Source organism: Aptenodytes forsteri, unplaced genomic scaffold (assembly GCF_000699145.1).
Source record: "Aptenodytes forsteri isolate BGI_AS27 unplaced genomic scaffold, ASM69914v1 Scaffold53, whole genome shotgun sequence".
Taxonomy (NCBI): Eukaryota; Metazoa; Chordata; class Aves; order Sphenisciformes; family Spheniscidae; genus Aptenodytes; species Aptenodytes forsteri.
The window spans coordinates 12,200,567-12,220,997 of NW_008795909.1; the positions used below are offsets into that span (position 1 = coordinate 12,200,567).

A 20,431-nucleotide genomic window follows, 5' to 3' on the forward strand; every position below is an offset into this window, starting at 1 on the left:
GCATCTATTGCTGGCCCTGGCATCAAACTGGTAGGAGTGGGATGGATTGAGGTTCCCCTCCCCCGGCATCTCTAGTTTAAAGCCCTCTTCACCAGCTTGGCAAGCCTATGACTGAAGATGCTCTTCCCCCCCTCTGACAGATGGACCTCATCAGCCCCTGCTGATGCTGCAAAAGAACTAGAATTAACATGCAATTTTTTTCCATGACTAATCAGCAGTTCAAAAATATTGCTGTTCTGAGAACAGCTAGGCTTTTTCTTTACAAAGGTAGCACTGTCTTGAAATGTATTCTTGACATTTAATGTATTAAGTTCTGCTACAATTCATTATCTAGGGTCTTAGAAGAACAAAAGAGAAAGTTCAGAAACTAAAGCAAACCAGGAGAACGAGTCATTTACTAAAAGAACAAGAACAAAAACAACTGGCAGAAGGATATGCACTAGTAACTGAAAGCAAAAACATTTAAAGAATTCTTTCAAAATCTACAGTCTCAACAGAACACAGAAGAAAGCTCAGCAAGCTTGGTTTCCCCAGTCATTAAAAATGATAATGACATTTTATAAAAGAGTGGCAATGCACTGGTACTGTGCATCAAATCAGTCCCATCTACACTAGCCCATCTACTCTATGAAAAAACAAAATTTGTACTATTTATCACCAAAACAGATGAACCCTCAAATTAAGTTCACATAAAATTCAAACTGCACTCCCAGTACAAACAGCCTTCCCACAAAAAATATGTTTGCTGTAAGTAATAAGCTTTGACATACCAAGAGGTTTGTCATCCAAGCTTAAATTTAATATGGCTGTAGACAAGACTATACTTTGATTAAAGAAAAATCAGCAAGACTTTTACGCTACCTATAATTAGTCTAGTATTAGTATGAAGTTTTAATAAGCTTTAATTAGGATTAGATGCTATCCATAGCTTGTTTCAAAGGAAAATAGGTTGGGCCACTGGGAATTGGCAGCATTAAGAGCAACATGGTTAAATACAAATTCAAGAGAAACGTGTGTGTGTCCCCATTGCTTCTTTCCTCTAAACTTTTTTGGAAAATAGTTTTCTTCTGCAGCCCAGTAGTATACTGAGGTCCTATGCAAATACCAGGCATATCAAACCCTATAGATGATGCAGGCTGACAGAATGTTTCATTGAATTATTACAGCTTTGCATTATTTCAACCCTGTCATTAAAAAAGAGTTTGTGACACTTTTGCTAGAACAATTTTAAAGAAGCGTTTACTACTCAAAACCAGGAAAAATGATTCAAAGTCTGCCCAGCCAGTCTTAAAATAATTAAGATGTTATTGTTGTAATAAAGACAGAATACAAAATTTATATATAGATCAGTAACAGCTCTCCTGATCGCTTATACACAGATCCATATGAATATCCACTGAAGCTACATAATCTAGCAGATACAGGTAACAAGTGAAGGGGTGAGACCCTCTTACATGAAAGCACCTTTTCACACTGCTCCTGTTAGTAGGTAGGAATTAGTCTGTCTACCATGGACTTGAAAAGAAGGAAGCAAGTCCTTCTCCTAATTCATCTTAAAATTACCTCCTTCCTCTGTTGCCACCTGACAGTAGCTCCTAGGGGCTACAGAAGCAGCTGTATTTTAGATATTCTTAAATGAGAGACTCTGCGGCAGTTCCTGGAAACTAATGTACACACAACCTCAGTCTTTACATATTTCTTGGCTTTACTGGATAGCACATTCCTCGACAGCAATCAGTATCTCCCATCTAAGTTTTCAGGGAAGTGTCAGGAGTCAGTTCTCTGCTTTCTTCTCTATGTATTTCAACTGATTTTCATCCTAACAAGTTCCTTCTTTTGCACCAGGTCTATACTGTGGAGCAGTAACATTTCACAGCACACTCAACTGCAGGAAAGACATACTGTGCAGCGTACACAGCTGTTCTACTCTCCCAAACATCTGCTTTAAGAGTTGCACCACAGCACATCTCCAGCTTCCTCCCTGTTTATATGCTTTGGTTTCTTTTGAAAAAGAAAAAAACCTGGACACATGGAGAAACTGAGTGTAGACTGGTTCCCTCCCATCATGCAACTGCAACACGTGCAAAGCATGTAAGTGACTAGAAGCACACCACAGAATATCCTGTACTATAGTTTCAACCTTCAACAGAAGGTACCTTAAAAACAAAGGGGTGCTGCATTTCCGGACATAAACACAAATACACCATTTAATTCTTAATAAGTTCTCATGGGACAAACTATTTTTACTGTATTTCTTTATTCCATGGCTTGCTTGTCTGTCTCTTAAAATCAGGTACAAGTCAGATAAAACAAACACGTTCTGTTAACCAAGGTCCCTCACTTACCTTGTTAAATCGCGCTTTTCACATTTAATTCAAAGCTGGACAACTTGAGCAGCTTATCTACCTACCGACTGCACAAACTGGATGGCCTGACAACTTCCAGACTCAGCAGTTAAATGTCTCTAGACTTCCAATACCATCCACTCAACCAGTGCCAATGAGAACTAATTCAAAACATGACACACTATCATCAACTACCACCCAGCAGCATTCGCCATCCCTGTTTCTCAACAGTTTTATAACCTCAGTGTTTCTTAATACGTGTATAAGGAACGTTGATGTTTTCTTCACTTCCCTTTGAAAGGTTCAGCTTGAAAATTTAAATACCAGAAACAGTAAACTAGTAAACAAAAATGTGTAAACCACATCAACAGTTCAGAGTAACAAAGTAGAGTAGAAAAATGTCAACTCACACAGATATTATTTTGAAAGAAAAATGGTAGGCATTTCAAACCAACTGAACTTAACCCTTTATTCCTAACTATTCTACCAATACCTAAATTATTTTGTGTAAAATAATTTACAAACATAAATGGTTATAATTTTAGAAAGTCCCTCTGGATTTTATCATTCACATATACAATAACCAATGCACAAATTATCAATCCAGTTTTCACTTATTACTTTAAGAGAAGACTATAATCATTTATGCAAAGCAAGTCACTCAACAGTAATATTCTATGATAAGTTACAATAGAAGTATTCTTGCACTGGGCCTTATGACAGAATGCAACACACTTACTTCTTTGCCAGTTAGACTAATAACCTTTATAAAACTTCACTCAGGAACAACTATCACCTTTTATTCTTTCATTCCCCTCTTTCCAAAGGTTTACCAACTGTGCATGATTTACAAACATTTTGCTCTGCAACCCAGAAAGAAGTGTGCCCAAGGTGAGTCAATCAGTTAGCTGGAATCTCAATACCACTTAAACTGCAATAGATTACTGCTTATCTTCTCTCAGGTTTATGTGCTGCCATAATTTCAACTGAAAATTCAATGCGTATTAGAAGAATTCAGTCCCTAAACTATTCCAAGAAAAATCACAGAAACAAAATTTTAAAAACCCCACAAAAAACAAACCAAACAAAAAAACCACAAAGAGAAACCCAGCAACTTGATTCAACCAAATAATCAATTTAATAAAGAGCTTCTAAGCCTGCTCATTTTGGAAAACACAAAATTTCTTTCCAAGCAATACTTAATCCTCCTTACATTATATTAAGAGTCACTCTGCAAATACATAACTACCAGAGCAAATAAAGACTTTTCATTTAAGTGACCATATTTTTACTACTCTCACTTTACCTGAATTTTTATTTTTCATTCACTTCAGATACTGTATTACAGAGAAGTTCAAATTGTTAGCTGATAAAAATCATCATTTACTGTGACAGAGTCTCAGAAAAAAAACAATTACCATTTATTTTTAAAGAAAACTACTACAAGTTTTACATTCTGCAGATATAAAGAGTAACCATTGTGTCAGTTCAAGGATACTAAGTAGAGATGAATGTTTGTATCAACTACAATGCAAACTGAATTAATAGATCTCTTCATGAAACAACACATTCAAAACCATATTAAGTATGAAATAAACTACTTCAGCTGTGACAGAACTATGGAGATGAACGTAAGTAGTTCCATGCTGCTATTTAAAACATAGACCAAAACCACTGAAGCAAACTCTTAACATCCAGTGCTCTCATTAGCAAGTCAAGAGATGAAACTATTTTCCCTAAAATCTTTCATGGAAGATGACCTATCTTCCAACTGTATGAGTAGTTCAATGAAAAAACTGTCTGATCAAGAAATATTTTTTTTGCTATAAATGAAGCTCATTACAACTGCCATTTCTGCATTGCTCATAATGATGGCTCTTTTTAACTGTTAAGAATATTTTGATAGAACTTAAGAAATTAAGCTGAGAAAAATATGCATTTTTAAAAATGAAACATTCAAATAGACGACTTAACATAGAAAATTTTCAAGGAAAAGCTTTGTTACCTTAAATGACAATTTTAACCTTTACGATGATTTTTTTCAACAGCACAGAACTCTGCTCTTCAAGCACCTATGCTTAATGGTACAAGTAAATTTAAAAAGGAGAAGTGGTAATACATGTTTCCTGTTGGTTTTTCTTTTTTTTAAAAAGCGCAACTGGAAATCTAAAGTGTGTAATTGTGACCTCAGTTGTTCTTAAGTTTCAATATTCCCTTTTGCATCACTTCATCCACTTGCAACATCAATCATCTTGTCTCTATGCCATCCTCGTAGAATTTCCAATGCTATCAAACTCCATGGTACCTTCACTGCTCAGTGCTCTTTTCACCTGATGGTTTATCCCTAATACTGAAAAGTGATTTGTGCCTCAGTGCTGATATGAAGCTCACCTCTACAGTTCTGCAACCTGACCCATACAGGTCTGCTTCCTGCCCCCCACAGTACCTAAGCACCTGCAGACCACCTTTCGATATGGCTAGCAGGCTCACATCAGAGAAAGTGACCTCAAGAACTGGTTGCTTGTATTTAGAAGGAATGAGACACAGAACCAGAAAAGTTTCTTCCAGCCTTTCATCTCGCTCCTCTTTCCCCTAGTTTTCTTCTCTCCAGACCCTAAATTCACTTATGTCTGCCTGCCCCATCACCACGTGACACTTACCTTGAACCCACTTGGACAAAAGAGGAGAGGAATCAAAGGTGCAGCTGAGATGGGATGCTACCACAGATTGTCGGGAATCTGTCTTTCTTACTTTGCAGAAAGGGACAGTAGTAAGAGGAAGGTGGCAGCTAGAATAACAATGACTTTCAGGAAGACAGCCTTATAGACTCCAATGGGGAAGTGGGGCTCAAAACCAGACAGGGTAGATAAGATAGCTGTTTATGAATAGCTGGTTGGACTCGATGATCTTAGAAGTCTTTTCCAACCTTAATGATTCTATTCTATGATTCTATGAAGGCTTGGAATTCTTTTCCTCTCAATGAATGCAAAGAAGACAGGACCAACAGTATAGAGCATAGACAAGGGAGCCATAGTCTAAGGTCTAGCTGTTTTAAGAGTGGCCCAAGTGCAAGAGTTAGCGTGCGGAGGATAGGATGGATGAAGGACCAGTTATGCAGAAGGGCTCATCTGACATTTGAGAATCCGTTTGGGAAAATTCTGTGCACCCACAACCTTTTTTACCACAGATTTGTTCTCATTTCTTCAGTTTTGTCATACACCTTGCTAAGAATCAGTATTTTGCAGAAAATTCTATTTTTTACCTTCTCAGTAGAAAAAAAGAAAGGGAAACTTAATTCCGCAACCTGAAGTACCGTATTTTCTAATGGTAATATATACACATTACAAATAAAAGGAAGTTACTACCCCAAAATCAACAAAGAAACACAACATAAAAAAAGGCACTCGCTGCTACGTAGGCTTTAGGTCTCAAGAGGATTAGATAAATGAAACAAGGAACACTCTACTCTGACGTTGTGGTTCATCGTGCTTTTTTGCTTGCCTACTCCATTTCACTCTTCCTGTTAACTTCCTAGATTACTGCCCTAACACTGGCAAGAACATCTTGTTCTAAATAAGCGTTATCACCCACATTTTCAGAAATGTGTAAGTTCAGTGACCTTGGATTTTCTAAAAGGTATTTTCACTGGACAATGCAGAACAAGTTGACAAGATCTTGTTTCATGCTATTTGCTTTAGTTGTTTTGTCAAGGCAACTAGAAAGCACAGAGGAACATAGAAATGGATATTGAAAAAGTACCTTTTGAGTTGGAATGAAATCCTGTAAAAGGGTAGAACTGGAAACTAACAAGCATGATTCCTCTGAATCGCAGCACTGAGTTTTGCAGAAAGTAACAAAAACTCCATATTCTACCACAGTTTTCGTAATGCAATTTCTCATTAGCATTGTGGGAAGATGCAAGACATAAAAGCTTCCTGCTATGGAACATTTTTAACAGTTTTACCCAAGCGTAATATCAACATGTCTGAAAAAAATTGTTACTACTTTATTTTATAAAGAACAGTCATCCATGTCTATTTTCCAGAACTTGAAGCTATAATACTTGAGAAAAACAAACAACTCAAGTATTTAAATTAGAATGTTTTCAAAACTTCTAAGTTTGGCTTAACACACTATTAGCATGTTAAACAAATATGTTAATTATTATAATTCAAATATTTAAATGATAATACCATTACTACGCCTCAAGTGTAGACAGGTATCTCAGTGCTTTATACTTTAAACAAGCTGCACTTTAACTGACTTTACCACTTCCGATTATATAAAATAAATATACAAGACATCCCTCCCATCATAATTCTTCTTCATGCAAGGTCATACAGTTCTTTCTAAAGGCTTGTTTATCAAAGCAGATAAACTTTCTCCTCCCTCTTTTTAAGATGCCAGCAAACAAAGCTCATACTTCAAAGGCTACATTAAAAAAAGTAAGCTCTAGTACAGCTAATACTCTTTCAATTGCTCAAAAATACAATGCAGCAGGAAAATAAGGAGCTAATCTCCACCAACCTAAGGCCTCATAGCATATGCATAAATAAAAAAAAACCTTGCTAGGTAGTTAAAAAGGCCCTCAGACCTACTCATGGACAAAACTAAAGGAATCTGCACTCCTGGCCAGCTGTATGAGCAAATGCAGTGCATCTAATACCTATCTGATTTTGTGGTAATTTATTACTGGTGTTCTTTTCTTCCATTGAAATGGGATATTTCATCAAGAATTATAAAAAGCACAAACAACGAGAAATTCTACTGCAATCAGAAGTTTTGTTAATAACTGTTCTATTATTTGAATGAGTGCAATGAAGTTCAAGACAATGAAAGGAACAATGATGGGGAAAAAAAAAAACTGGAAGATCAGTAGCAGGTTGGTCCCCTCCATCTAGTAGCAGCAGCAGTAGTATCTCTAGCTTTATGGAAAGGAAACCCCAATAAGGGCCAAAAATCATAAGAGTAAAGACTGAATTGGTCCATTTTTCATATTTGACTCGGTACACTCACTAAAATCCTTTTTAATGTCCTAGCAATTACACAGCCACTGGTAATATTAAAATTGCAAAAAGCTGATCCCTTCCTATGTTCTCAAATATTTGTTTTGCTCATGTGTTCTTTTCACCATGTTATTTGTTAGTTCAGACTTTAACCAGAACTTTCCAAAAGCTGCAAGTTCTCTTCACATTGAAGAGACTATTCCTAGAGAGTGGTTTGCCTCTTTTTTTTTTCTTCTTACTCATGTTTCCACTCTCTCATCCATTAAATATAAACAGTTTTAAAATAAAAATGCAAGTTGGCTGTGCCTGTAAATGCAATAATTAAGTTTTATGATAAAAACATTTTTTGTCTGTATATAATCACAGATTCTCATTCTAAAACAGACCCTGCCATAAAAGCTCATGACTCTAATACAATTCCCCACTACAACAGCATTTACTGTTTTGTTAATAAATGCTAATAGTACAGCCCCCAAATGGGTTGTGCTGTCATATTACTAATTCTAAGCAACAGCTTGGGACTCAGATACATAATAGCTACCTATATATGCACCCATAGCTTTCAGCTACAAACTAAACCAAAGTACTTAGTGCTTGCCATGGACATGAACATTCACACATAGGCAGCTACTGTTGCACAGTCACTTGTTAAGCCACTGAATCTTTATCAGCTGTAAGAATGCTTAGTTCCTGCACAATCCAGGAACAGAAGTTTCAAATGAAAAAATTCAACAGGTTTTTTTGTCAAAAAAAAATTCAGATGCAAATGCCTCAATTCTGGAAGGTCAGTTGTTCCATTTCTTTCTTCTTTTTTTTAATACGCCATCAAGCACATGTTCACGATACACTTTCTAAGGTTTTATTCCAGCTTAAGAAAAGGCAAAAGAGGTTCAGATCACCAGATATTTATTCTATAATTGCAAAGTAACTTGTAGTTTTAGCACTAATGGAGAAATGACAGTGGTATCATGTCTCAGCAAAGAGCTTTAACCCTGATGGTATGAAAAAAAAGTATCCTTATTACTAACAACAACCTCATTAAACATCACCAGGCAAGAGCTCCCTTTTGGATGCAGATAATGAACCTCAATTTTAGATCACTAAAATATTATACAAATTACAAACTTTGAGCACAGCCAACAATTAAACAACACTTTCATGCAGCCCAACTAGGACTTGGTCCACAACTACAAGGGTCCTATGAAAAAGAATACTTGGGACACCTCAGCATGAGTGCAGCAGTCAAACAGAACAATTACCTTTTCCAAATGTCCACAAGTATAAGCAAGCACTTACTATTTCTAAATCCTTCTATTGCCTGAAAACTTTTGCTCTGGAGAGAATAGTTTCCACTAAGCTTTGCTCACCTGTATAAAAACTGTCTAAAGCAATATTTAAAGCAGAACTATATAACATACTTTCTAGACTTAATTTGAGGCATGACACCAGCAAGCAGATCCAGTCACTGAAATAATGTTACAAGATTACAGCTACCCTAACATTAGACTCAAAACTACATCTTCATAAAAGGTTTTTAAAGGATACTACAAAGCAATTATTTTTGTAAATCTTTTGGAAACACAAAACTGCAATTATAAAGGAAGATATGTACAGCAAGTTTAAACAATAAAATACATCAAAGAAAACAAGTTACAGATCTCAAAAGGAAGACTAGTCATCAAGATCCTTTAATATTAGTTTATAAAACTTATGTCACCATCTAAAATTCATCCAGTAACACCTATCCTGGGAAGGCTCAACATAAAGCTATGTGAGAAAGAGAAGAAGAAAATTGAGCACATTTTCATTTGATCAACCAAGCAAAACAAAACAAAAACAAGCCACGCCTATCCACACAACTGCATACAAAATTGTTCAACTGCAGGCACATTTACACCAGGCTGTGAAGCAGGCAAAATCCCAGAACAGGATGACCTAAAGAGCCCACAGGAATGCAATCTGGATGTCCCAGGGTGGCTTCAAGAAAGCAGAACAGCTGTGTTGGTGCAGTGTTTTGCCAAACTAACCCTTCCCAAGCCCATTTCTGGAACATGGGGTCAGAACAAGTCAACCTGCAGCTAAAATGTAGGTCTGCATTAAATTTATCAGGAGGCAGTATCTGCAATAGGATGTATGTACAACCTGTACTGATTTCAGTAGATGAGGGAGCATGTGTACAGATTCCAAAACAAAAAATGAGTTTTGAGAGAAAGTTGTCCATGTGTGTCAATGCAATGCATTTGTTCAAGTACAAAAACCACCAAAACCATTTTCCCTTCTGTTCACGTGAAAGTTACAAGTTATCCAAACACAGCATACATACTTTTAATTTTCTAATTAAGAGTCAGATTCATAAATTTAACTAAAAATCAGGATGACACCATGGGTAAAGCGCATTCAAATAGACTTAGAATATCCACATGCCTTTCTATGTTATAGGTAACATTATTAATATAATAGCAGTCTGTCAGTTCTTCCTTCAATTACAAAGGAAGGCCTCTGTTCATAGACCAAATCATTGGCTTATCGTCACAGACAGTATTTATATACCTACCAAAAGCCCTGCTTAAACAGCGCAACCAGTAGCTTTACCTAATGTCAACTAGTTACATAGATTGCAAAAACAAATATGCCCTTTCTATGACGATTTGTATTCCTGGCTTTCTCTTACAATTGCTGGAATATGCAGTCTAGGAAAAGTTCTCAAAGAGGAAGATTGAAAAAAATAATTAATTTCCCCTTTGAGTTCTTAAAAAGGAAGTAGTGGTTGAGAGCTGTAAGTGAAAGTGTTGTATTATTTCCACCCTTATGAATTAGGGGTTGAACTAGGAACATTCTTATGTCTTTCATTTAGTGCTTCTTCTCCTCCAAGTAAATTTTAGGAGAATTTCTATTTATCTAACACATTTTGGTGGGAATTCTAAGTTACACTATAAAAGAAGTACTCCGTGTATTTCATAATACTAAATTATATATATTACACACACACTTAAAGTTCAGAACATAACTAAAGACGACAGCAACACAAGCTAGCCTACCTAGCAAATATGCCTGACCCTAGCCTCAGAAGCTTATTTGTTGGTAGGAATTAATTTTGTACCCAAAATTCTATCCCAAGTCCACAAGCAACCTAAACTAATTAGACCTGCTGTGGAGCAGAGGATAGGACTGGATGACCTCCAGAGGTCCATACCAACCTAACTTATCCTCCGACAGTACATCCATGTCATAGAATTTGGCTGTCCTTGTTCATAGTATCGGAACTTCCCTTAAAGTAAATACCACCCTAACTATACATAATGACTTACAGTTCTGGAATCCATAGAAACAAAAAGAAACTGCATCAAACTTTGTCCCTTAATAACATGTGATTATATTGACTCCACATAGCCTTAAAAATCCTCTGGCATTCAGCAAGAGGAATCCGTGTAATGATAGCAAGAAAACAACAAGGAGTTGCAATTACCTACCAAGAGCAAAGACCTGAAAAAATAGTTTAGCTGCAGAATGGATTCTTTCACAACCAGATATAAAAAACAAAGCTTTTTTTTAAATAACAGAATTAAAAATGTGAAGAATTACAAATAATTCATTATGCCTCCCAAAAGCTTTCAGATTCTTCAAGCACCTGGAAACAGTAAGTGTAAGTGCAGAAAATAGCAATGCCAGAATAAAATCACAAGTAATAATACCACCAGAACTGATATGCAATGCTATTGCCCTTAAGTCCATTCAACTATTATAGCTAACAACAAAAAAAAGAAAGGAGTGATAATTAATTGTGCCAGGAATTACTGGGAAGGTCACCAGAAATTTAAAAGGCAAACAGATCGGCAGGCTAAAAGCCCAGCTTCGCAAAACCAAGAGATCTAGCATCTACCCTATACAGTTAAGTACTACACTTCAAGAAAAGCAATTAAAAAATAGAAAGCAAAGCAGAGTCATCAAAATCTGCTAGGGGGGATTGTTAAACAAGCAAAAAAACTCTTACAGAACATTAATAATATTGCATCAAAGACATCAAAGTTTTAGAAAAATCTATGTTTAAACTTAATCTTGCTCAACACCCAGAAAAGGACCAACTCTGAAAAAGTGCCAGTTAAGAGCAAAAACTGCCTATCAGATAAGACTAATAGCATATGCAAATAGCAGCAGCCAGTACCAAATGTCTTCAAAAGAACCTGCTGTACAAATATCTATTTGGCCCATAACAGAGCTTTTCTTTGATGTGGAACACATGCATTTCCATTCCTTCCTTTAAAAAGGTTATTACTCAATACACAGTTCCAAGCATCCACAACTGTTGCATCTTAAGCTTTTGCATTCATTTTATTTTTATGGAAGAACTTCTACAACTGTAATTATGAGAATATACAGCATTAATAGCTTGTTCTTAGTTTTATTTTCAGTAGTCTCAATACGAGAACAAAAGGTCACTTGTCTGTTCTAATATAGCTTCTATATCTATCTCAGATGTTGCATGTTTCTTATATTGAAGTCTTTCTGTCAATAAATATTTTCAACACATTTGAATTATCATATGAAAACCAAAACTGAACAAGATGTTCCAACTGGGGACAAACTTACTTTAACAGTAGCACAATACTGTCAATATTTTTGTATTTAGTTACAAGTTCTCACTATTTTGCACTATTAGAACATTTGTGATTGAGCCTATCTCATCAGCAATTATTCAGTCTTTTCAATGCTTGGTTACTGTTATTTTATAACCTAAAAAAGTCTAAGAGTAACACATTTTTTCTTCCAGTATGCACCATAGTTCAACTATCAATACTGAAATGTTCCTTAGCTTTGCAAGGATACTATAAATTCCTCATGCCCTTAACTACCCTTGACTAATCCCAGTACTTTTTATATTTACTTTTTACATGTTTACAAAAGTAAAAAAAAGTCAAACTGCTGCTAGTGTTTTCTGTGTTTTTCCACTCAACTACAGTGTTACTACAGGATTTTGGACCTTCTATTATAAGCCTGCTGGAAGTTCATCATTTATTTATACTTTCTCAAGACTGAAATAAACTCTAAGACATTGCTCAATCACATACACGTGTGTCCGGTAGAACATAATACAAAAATTGTATCCGATTAAGTGTCTGGCTCCAGCACAATTATTTTCCCTTTCAAAAAAGAAACTGTGCTGGGTCTCTGGCAGACAGATATGTCTTCTTGCAGGGGCTTAAGATGGTACAGCCCAATTCATCTCTCTGCCTCAGTTTGCCACTCCTAAAGCAGACTGAAAAAACGCTTGTCTATACTCAACAAAAACATGACAATACTGCAAGCCTTCTTCCACCAATTCTGCTACAAGCAGAAATGTTTATGGAAAGAAAGACAAGTTGGGAATGTTAATTCATTGTCACAGCAATATTTAACTAAACTTGGAGCTCTTAGATAATCCAAACTCTCAGCAAGTGAGCAACATTAACAGGAAGCAATTATTGATGTGACTCAAAAGAAAATCCAGAGACAACAAACAATCGTATAATTTAGTAGCAATAGCCTGTAAAATTGCTAGCATCCCTAAAGGGATGGAGACAGCATTTTTCTTTCCCTTTCACTTGCCAGGTTCCACAAACCATAATCGTTTTCACTTTATATTATTAAAAGAAATGACAAAAACCAAAATGCAACAAATCAGCTGAGTATTTGTCTACACATTTTGCAGAGTTTTAGCTAGATCACATTCAAATCAACACAACCAAAGTAGCACACTGACACAGTTAGACGCTACTAACCCACATGGCCCTTTACAGCATACATAAATTCAGTTTCTTTAATTAGATAACAAAGCACCAAAACTGTTCAAATTCAGTAAGAAAAATGAGAGGGCAAAGCCAAATAAAAAAATATTTCTCCAGTGTAACGTAAATCCACCTGCAAATGATCAATGGATTGCTGCAACTAGCTTGTGAAAGAAAGTCAAAGAAAAAGTCAAAAAGAATTTTGTATAATGAAAACGTATTAGGGAAGCAAGGTTTTACATTTATAAGCACGGGACCAGGAACAAACCCAAACCATCCCACTGGAGACCTAAGGAAAACACATTTACTGGCCTTCATTACTGCTAAGTAACCTGATTCATCTGAGGTTTGTAAAAATTCATTGCAAATACAAAAGGGATTTTTGTTTGTTTTTAAAACCTAATCAATGTGTTGGTGTTCCTGGCTCAGGATAGATGCATCATGACTGCAGTGGATCAGCTCCAAGAATTACAGTATTAGCTCTGCAGCAGTGGCTCTAGATGGTATCTCTGCAGAGAAATCCTTGTCAGCAGTAACTTACCTCTACTATAAATGGCCGTCAGCACTCCCACACTGGGTTCTAAAAGAAGTATGGTGGGGAAGTTTGCCGCAACCAAGAACTCCCTATCCCATACTATTCTTATGATCATATCAGCATAAAATTGGATAGTTCATTCAGGGTGAAAAGCACTTACATAAAAATATTAACAGGTGTACGTAAGGCCTGGCTGACATCACCCTCTTACCAAAAGCATCTAAGCACTGAAATTTCACCTTAATGTGTTATAGCAGATCCCAGGTCAGTCTCCCAGGGCACTTGGAATAAACATTCAATGTTTGGAAGATAAAGTGTCTCCTCTACAGACACTGCAAACTGTAAGCATACATCAAAGTACTAAGAAATAAAACATTTGTTCAGTTCTCAAAGACAACAATCATAACAGAAAGCTGAAAAGATGTAATAGAGGAAAAAATAAATAACAGACATGGTATCTACTGAAAGAAATGCCACTGATACATGAGAAATTAAACATCCCTTACATAGTTCAGCACCAAATAGCCCAGAGTATCATACAGGAATCTCTATAGGAAGCAGCAGAAAAAAATCTCCCATTAAAATCCTGCAACCCCAAACACCATTTTTCATATCGCACTAAATTTTGTAAGATAGATTTACTAAAATACTTCTGAACAAACAGGATGTCCAGAGAAGATGTCCTGTACTTCCTGAATCTTGCCAAATTCTTGATCTCCATGAAACATTCTATGTAATGTTAAGTGAACAACTTATTTTCTTTTTACAAGTTCTTTCTCTTCTTTCTTTCATGGTCAATATACTTTTATCCCTAGTACAATATAGCAAGAAAAGAGAGCATCTAATCTTTCAACTCCTGTTTATCAATGTATTTCTTGCACTGGTGGTCCAAAATTAGATGCAGTATCCTAGACATGGCCTAACAAGCTGCAAGGGGTTCTTCCTTTCCAAGTGCAGGACTTCACATTTGTCCTTGTTCAGACTCCTGAGGTTCCTGTCTGCCTGTTCATTCAGCAAGGTCAGGTCCCTCTGGACGGCAGCCCTGCCCTTGAGCGTATCAACTTGTTCCCCACCACACCAACACTCCCAGATTTGGTCTCATCTTCAAACTTGAGTGTACTTCACCTTGTCCTTCAGGTCATTGATAAAGATGTTAAGCGGGACAGGTCATAATATAGACTCCTGCAGTATTCTGCTTGTTACCAGCATCCAGGTAGAACAGCACCTATTAACCACTACCACTAAGCTTGATCCTCAAACCAGTTTTATTTTACTTGTCTAGTTGTTCGTACATCCAGACTGCAGTGCCCTAACTTAGAAGGCCATCATGGGAAACAGCCAAAAGCCCTGCTAAAGACAAGGTAAATAGCGTGCACTGCTCTCCCTTGCCCATAAGTCTAGTCATTTTATCATACAAGGCAATCAGACTCATCAGACATGATTCATCCCTGCTAAATCCATACTGACCGTTACCAAATCATCTTCTTCATGTGCCCAGAAAAATGTTCCAAAACTTGTTCCATGATTTTCCCAGGGACTCAAACAAAGCTAGCGAGCCTGTAATTCCGTGGCTGTACCTTTGGGATTGTTTTTTTCAGGTGTTGGTTTTTGGGTGGGGGTTTTTTTGGAGGGTGGGAGGGGCAGGGTTTGTTTTCTGTAACATTTTTATATCACATATTTTAAGCTTACAAGCCATAAAGCAAACCTTAATACATTTCATCTGCTATCATGTGGATGGACTATTTGGCTTTCAATTTACTAGTTAGCATTTCTGTAACCAAGATACTATGAATGTGCTCAATTCACTTAATACCCACTTTGAATTAAATGAAAACAGTAGTATTAGCTACCACCCTAACACAGACACTTGTGCCTACACATTTTTTTTCAGCTGTTAAAAATGACCAGTTATTTGGACTCTTTTTGGTCTAAGAAAATACTTTATTTCTCACGGTTTCTCAGCCCCTTTGGTAAACTGTGGCAATGAATTCTCTGTAAAAGGTACTTACAATAGTCACTCACAACAATCTAAGGCACTGCATAATTCCAATTTCTGAAAGCCTGGATATCTGTCGGAAACTTCAGGTTTCTGCTAAAAGCTTCCACCACATCTGTCAGAAGCATTTCAGCCTGGGAGAAGTCACATAAAATTCTCAAGGGTTTTCAACTTGCTTATTTTTAAAAACAAAAACAAAAAACAAATACACCTCCCCCCCCAATAACTTTAAGACTATTTCAATTAAGCAGTTTTTACAGAGTTTCTGCCCATATGCAGTGATAGAAGCTGAACAAACATATTTAGATTTTCTGAACTATAGCCCACTTTTTCTTTTGCTTTGATTCACACTTTTTGGAACACTCCATGTTCAGCACAACATCCACTTCCTACATATCTGGTGACTCACTTTTTCAGGCATCTCTTAAAAAGATTCATTAACTTGTAATTACTCAAAAAAAAAAAATCAATTCTAAGCATAAGCTTCTAATGTTACTGCTGTATGAAAAATCCACAAGGAGATATTACGCTGTTTCTACAAACACAAGCAAAAAGAGGCATTGCACTGGTTGTCTACAAAAGTATTAAGCACAGAATAAGTTTGAGTACAGATATTGCCCCCACCATCTCCTTCCACCTTTATCTTACACATTTTTAGGCTTACACATTATGTTAAAAGTATTTTAAAAAGCAAATCCAACTTTAAATATCTGCTTTTAATTGCTATTTACTGGTGATCTTGAAGACTCATCCTACTTTTATCCTTAACAATGCTGGTGTTACATAGACATTAGCTCCTTTGGGCACGTAACTTTTCCCATGCATAATTAAAGTGCCTTTATACAAAGAAAACATTCACATCTTTTAACTGTAAGTAACGTGTCATCTTCAACTTGGTCTATCTATGTGACATACTTCAGTTTAAGCCTACCTCTGCCTCAAAAAAAAAAAATTATATACTAGTTTCCTTGCCACTGCTTACTGATGCTCCCTCTCTCCGGTTTCTACCCTTCTTTACAGATTATGCTGATACAATTGTTTACGCACTATGTAGTAAACAGGATCACTCACATGATTCACTAAAACAAACCAAACAAAACTCCAAACACTCAAGAAAAAAAAAAATTATTAGAATATAACTGAAAGGCAGCTCAAGAGGCAGCACAGAGACTGGACTGAGTGACTGGGAATGCCAGAAACTGGTATTGCCAAAGCCCACAACTTATGAAACTGCAGCCCCAGATCATTCATGAACTATTTTGAATTATTTGAAGGTTTCTCTGTTACTAAATTAACATTTCAAGGTCTTATCTTTCATAAAACCCAGAATTGATAAAAGTCCTATATATGAGCTTCTAAGAAATGTTTACAAATACTGTGGCAAAAAGAATTTATGCAGGTTTAAATATAGGTCATTGATAGGATAATGACACATTCCTAAAAGAGATGTACTTATTAATAGTTCTGTGAACAATGATAATAAACATTCCTGCATGCAAATGTTCTGGCATAGTTTTATGTTTTTGTTTGTACTTTGAAAACACCAGAGAGTTCTTTAAAGTAGTTTTTGTGATTCAAGATTAAGCCTGTATTTACTAACATCTACCACCTGCTTTTTCACAACAGTAATTTATATCTATTATCTCTAACAAAGCATTTTTCCCTCTCCTCCAACTATCTCACAATTTACTATTCAGATACTCAACCAGATGAAAAACAGACCATATTGCCAAGAAACAAACACAGAATCCAAAATTCTCCATACTGCTGTATCAATGCTTTAAACCTTTTACAGTACCACAACATCTAACATGCAAAATTTACAGTAATGTATTCCTATGCATAATCTTAAACCCCTTCTGTAGTTGATCACTATGGCTACTGATCCAGATACCCACCTGGGCAATTTTCATCAAGACCCCCATCAAATCCTCGCATGAGAGTATCTCAAGAACTGTCACATACCATCCACTTAATTACAACTACCAAGTTGCTATATCAACTAGATAAAATGAATAAGCATATAATTTTTTGACCTGTATTAGAAAAGGAAAGCTAACTGAAATTTAAAAACAAACAAAAAACCCAAAACACCTGACAATCTTTTAAGCTCATCTATTAGTTAGCAGACTTTCTCAACACTCAATGCTTTGTCAAATTAATAAATTTTAACATGGCTAGACTATTTATAACCATAAAAGAGCACATGGGGGTCTTAAAATCTTTACAAATCATGAGAAATGTTGATAAAAAGCTATATGCATAATACTTCTTAATTTAAAACCAGTACAATAAATTGGAACATTTTACTTTGTTGAGTCAAACAAGAAAGGTTAAAAACTAAGCTTAAACTGAGAATATTTCATGCACTTAAGTTTTCTAGAGCGTCCAAGAATGCACATCACATCCACAACAGAGCCAAAACAACATGCTTAACGAAACACTAATACAGATAGCAGTTTGCACAATTACATGCAGGTAACTTGAAAGCCATGCCATAACCCAGCCTTAAGAAATTAAACACTTGTCTTGTCCCATCATGCCCAGGTATTGCATAACATAGGAAAGTTAACAATGGAAGGTTTAAGAACTTTGACTGCGTTGTACTTTTCCTCATGCTGTGTCATACTACTAAAAAATACTGCATTAATTACAGACCATATTATTCTTAAAATCAAGAGCTACACTGACCACATTTCATAGAAGGGCATGCTGTGAAGCTAAAAAACAGAGCTGATTTAGAGCATATGAAGTTCTAGGGCCTAACATCAATATATTTGGAAAAAAAAAAATACAGTGCTGAGCAACTGAAATCTGCACTTTGTTCATTTCTTGCTGGATATTTAAAATCAACTTGACAGTCATTAAGTAAAATAACTTTACTTGTCCCAGTTCAATCCCTAGTGGACAAAACAAGCACTACAGAACCCCTAAATTTCACTTAACAAGATAGATAGCCTTTTGAGAGGAACAGTTAAGACAACACCGTATATATTTTAAAACCATTTTCACTATCAATAATACCTTGTTTGCCATTTGTTACACTCCTGCTGCCAGTAACAAACCTTCTATCAGACCCAAACGACAAAATACTCTATAAAATTTCAAAAGGGCAAGTAAGAAGAGTGCCAAACCCAGTATTTTTTTAATCAATTTTTTGACACTCCTCGTAATGAGATTTATTTACATGCTCAGATAAAATAGGATTTTCTCAGCATTTAAAAAAATACTATTAGACCATTATGTTCATACAAGCCTGTGCTTTCAGATTTGTATTATTCACCTCAAAATCACCTAATTCCAGCAATGAATAATATGCATGCAAATTTTTCAGTACTTATCACCATTTTCAACTGTTTTATGTACTTTTAATAATATTTAAAGTTTCTGCTTAGTAAAAAAATCTCAACTTACCTGAAAAGTAATCATTTTAACTATAACACAAATCTTACTCTTTCCACACGAAACCATACTTATTACAGCAAAACCAAAGTGATCTGCAATCTACAGGGACTTGCTAAAACACATATGCAGTTCATTATTTTTAAGTAAAGAAAACATCTTACCTTGCCTGTCTTGTGATCAAACCAGACAAGAGCATGGTTCCTGGACAGCACCTTACAGTCAAAAGTTGCATTATTCTGAGCTGGCCGGCAGCGAGCCACTGAGCGGCCGATCTTGACAGGCTCGTCCAGGTAGACATGACGCTCCTGAAACGGATGAGAGTTCGGGCGGCAAGTGAAGATGGCCAAGGCTGAAGGCATCGAGGACAAATTGGAGTTGCCACACCGACCAGAGATGAAGAGAGCCTCTTCTGATGCAGACTGTCCTCCACAATTTTTAACCCGAACCTCCACAGCAACTTTATATTAAAGCGGGACAAACATTATCATATGAGAGGCCTAACAACTCATTGTTTCAGTGTGTAAACTAATTCCGGCAATAATCCAGTGAAAAAGCCCCATTATGTCTTTTAATAATATCAGCAGTGGCCCAAAAAAAGTCTAAAATACACAACTTTCAATCCATCCTCCTCCGGAAGAATAGGAACAAGCATCTGATTCCTTCAAAGAGAAGGAAAGGCTCCTTGAAAGAAGGATAGAATGTCTTAAATCCAAGTAGATGAGTCATACAAGTACTTTTGTTTGTAACCTCAACTGCCTTCTTTCCCACCCCCCCCTTCCATAAACAACACTGACCAAAATTCTGACCAATGCAACATGGAAGCAAGGAAAGGTTTAGGGAAGGGGGATGAGGGAGAAGGATTAGCGTCCTCTCTCAAAGCGCACAGATCAGGAGGTGGAAGGTGAATACAAAGCCCTCACTCCACAACAGGGATTTAGTCGCTTCACATGGCAATCCGCATTTCACCATCTTCGTATATTAAACCAAAGCAGAATAGGTGGTCCTCAATTTAGGATGGGGTATGAGAGCTATACTGTTTTCCTCCCCTACACCAGATACAGCTGAACTGTTCTACAGTTTCAGGCAGCCACTCAGATAAGGAACTCGATAAGGCATGGAGAGGGCTGCAAATTCTCCTTCTCTCGCGGACAAACTAACGCGTGGGAAGGGTCCTTCGGGGACGGCCTACGAAGTGCACTGACAGGTTGCTCCCAGGCGGTGCCCGCGGTGGCTCTGGCTGGCAGCAGCGGGCAAGCGTCCCTCCGCGGTGGGTCTGCTGGAGGCCGGTCTGCTGGCGGCGGGCGGGGGCGTGGGGGCCGGCGGAGGAAGGAGGCGAGCAGGGGGCTGCTCCAGGAAGTCTCCGCCAGAAGCCCCCGGCGCGG

General features: G+C 36.8%; 1 protein-coding gene across 10 annotated transcripts in view; it reads right to left on the reverse strand.

Moving 5' to 3' along the window:
• SLMAP (sarcolemma associated protein) overlaps positions 1–20,353 on the reverse strand; it is a 104,636-nt gene extending 84,283 nt beyond the window's left edge. For all 10 annotated transcript variants that reach the window (XM_009284469.2, XM_009284466.2, XM_009284462.2 and 7 more), the window contains exon 1: positions 19,211–20,353. In XM_009284469.2, the coding sequence (XP_009282744.1) occupies positions 19,211–19,408 (198 nt within the window). In that variant the 5' untranslated portion in view covers positions 19,409–20,353. The remainder of the gene's footprint in view (positions 1–19,210) is intronic.
• Between the last annotated feature and the right edge of the window lie 78 nt (positions 20,354–20,431).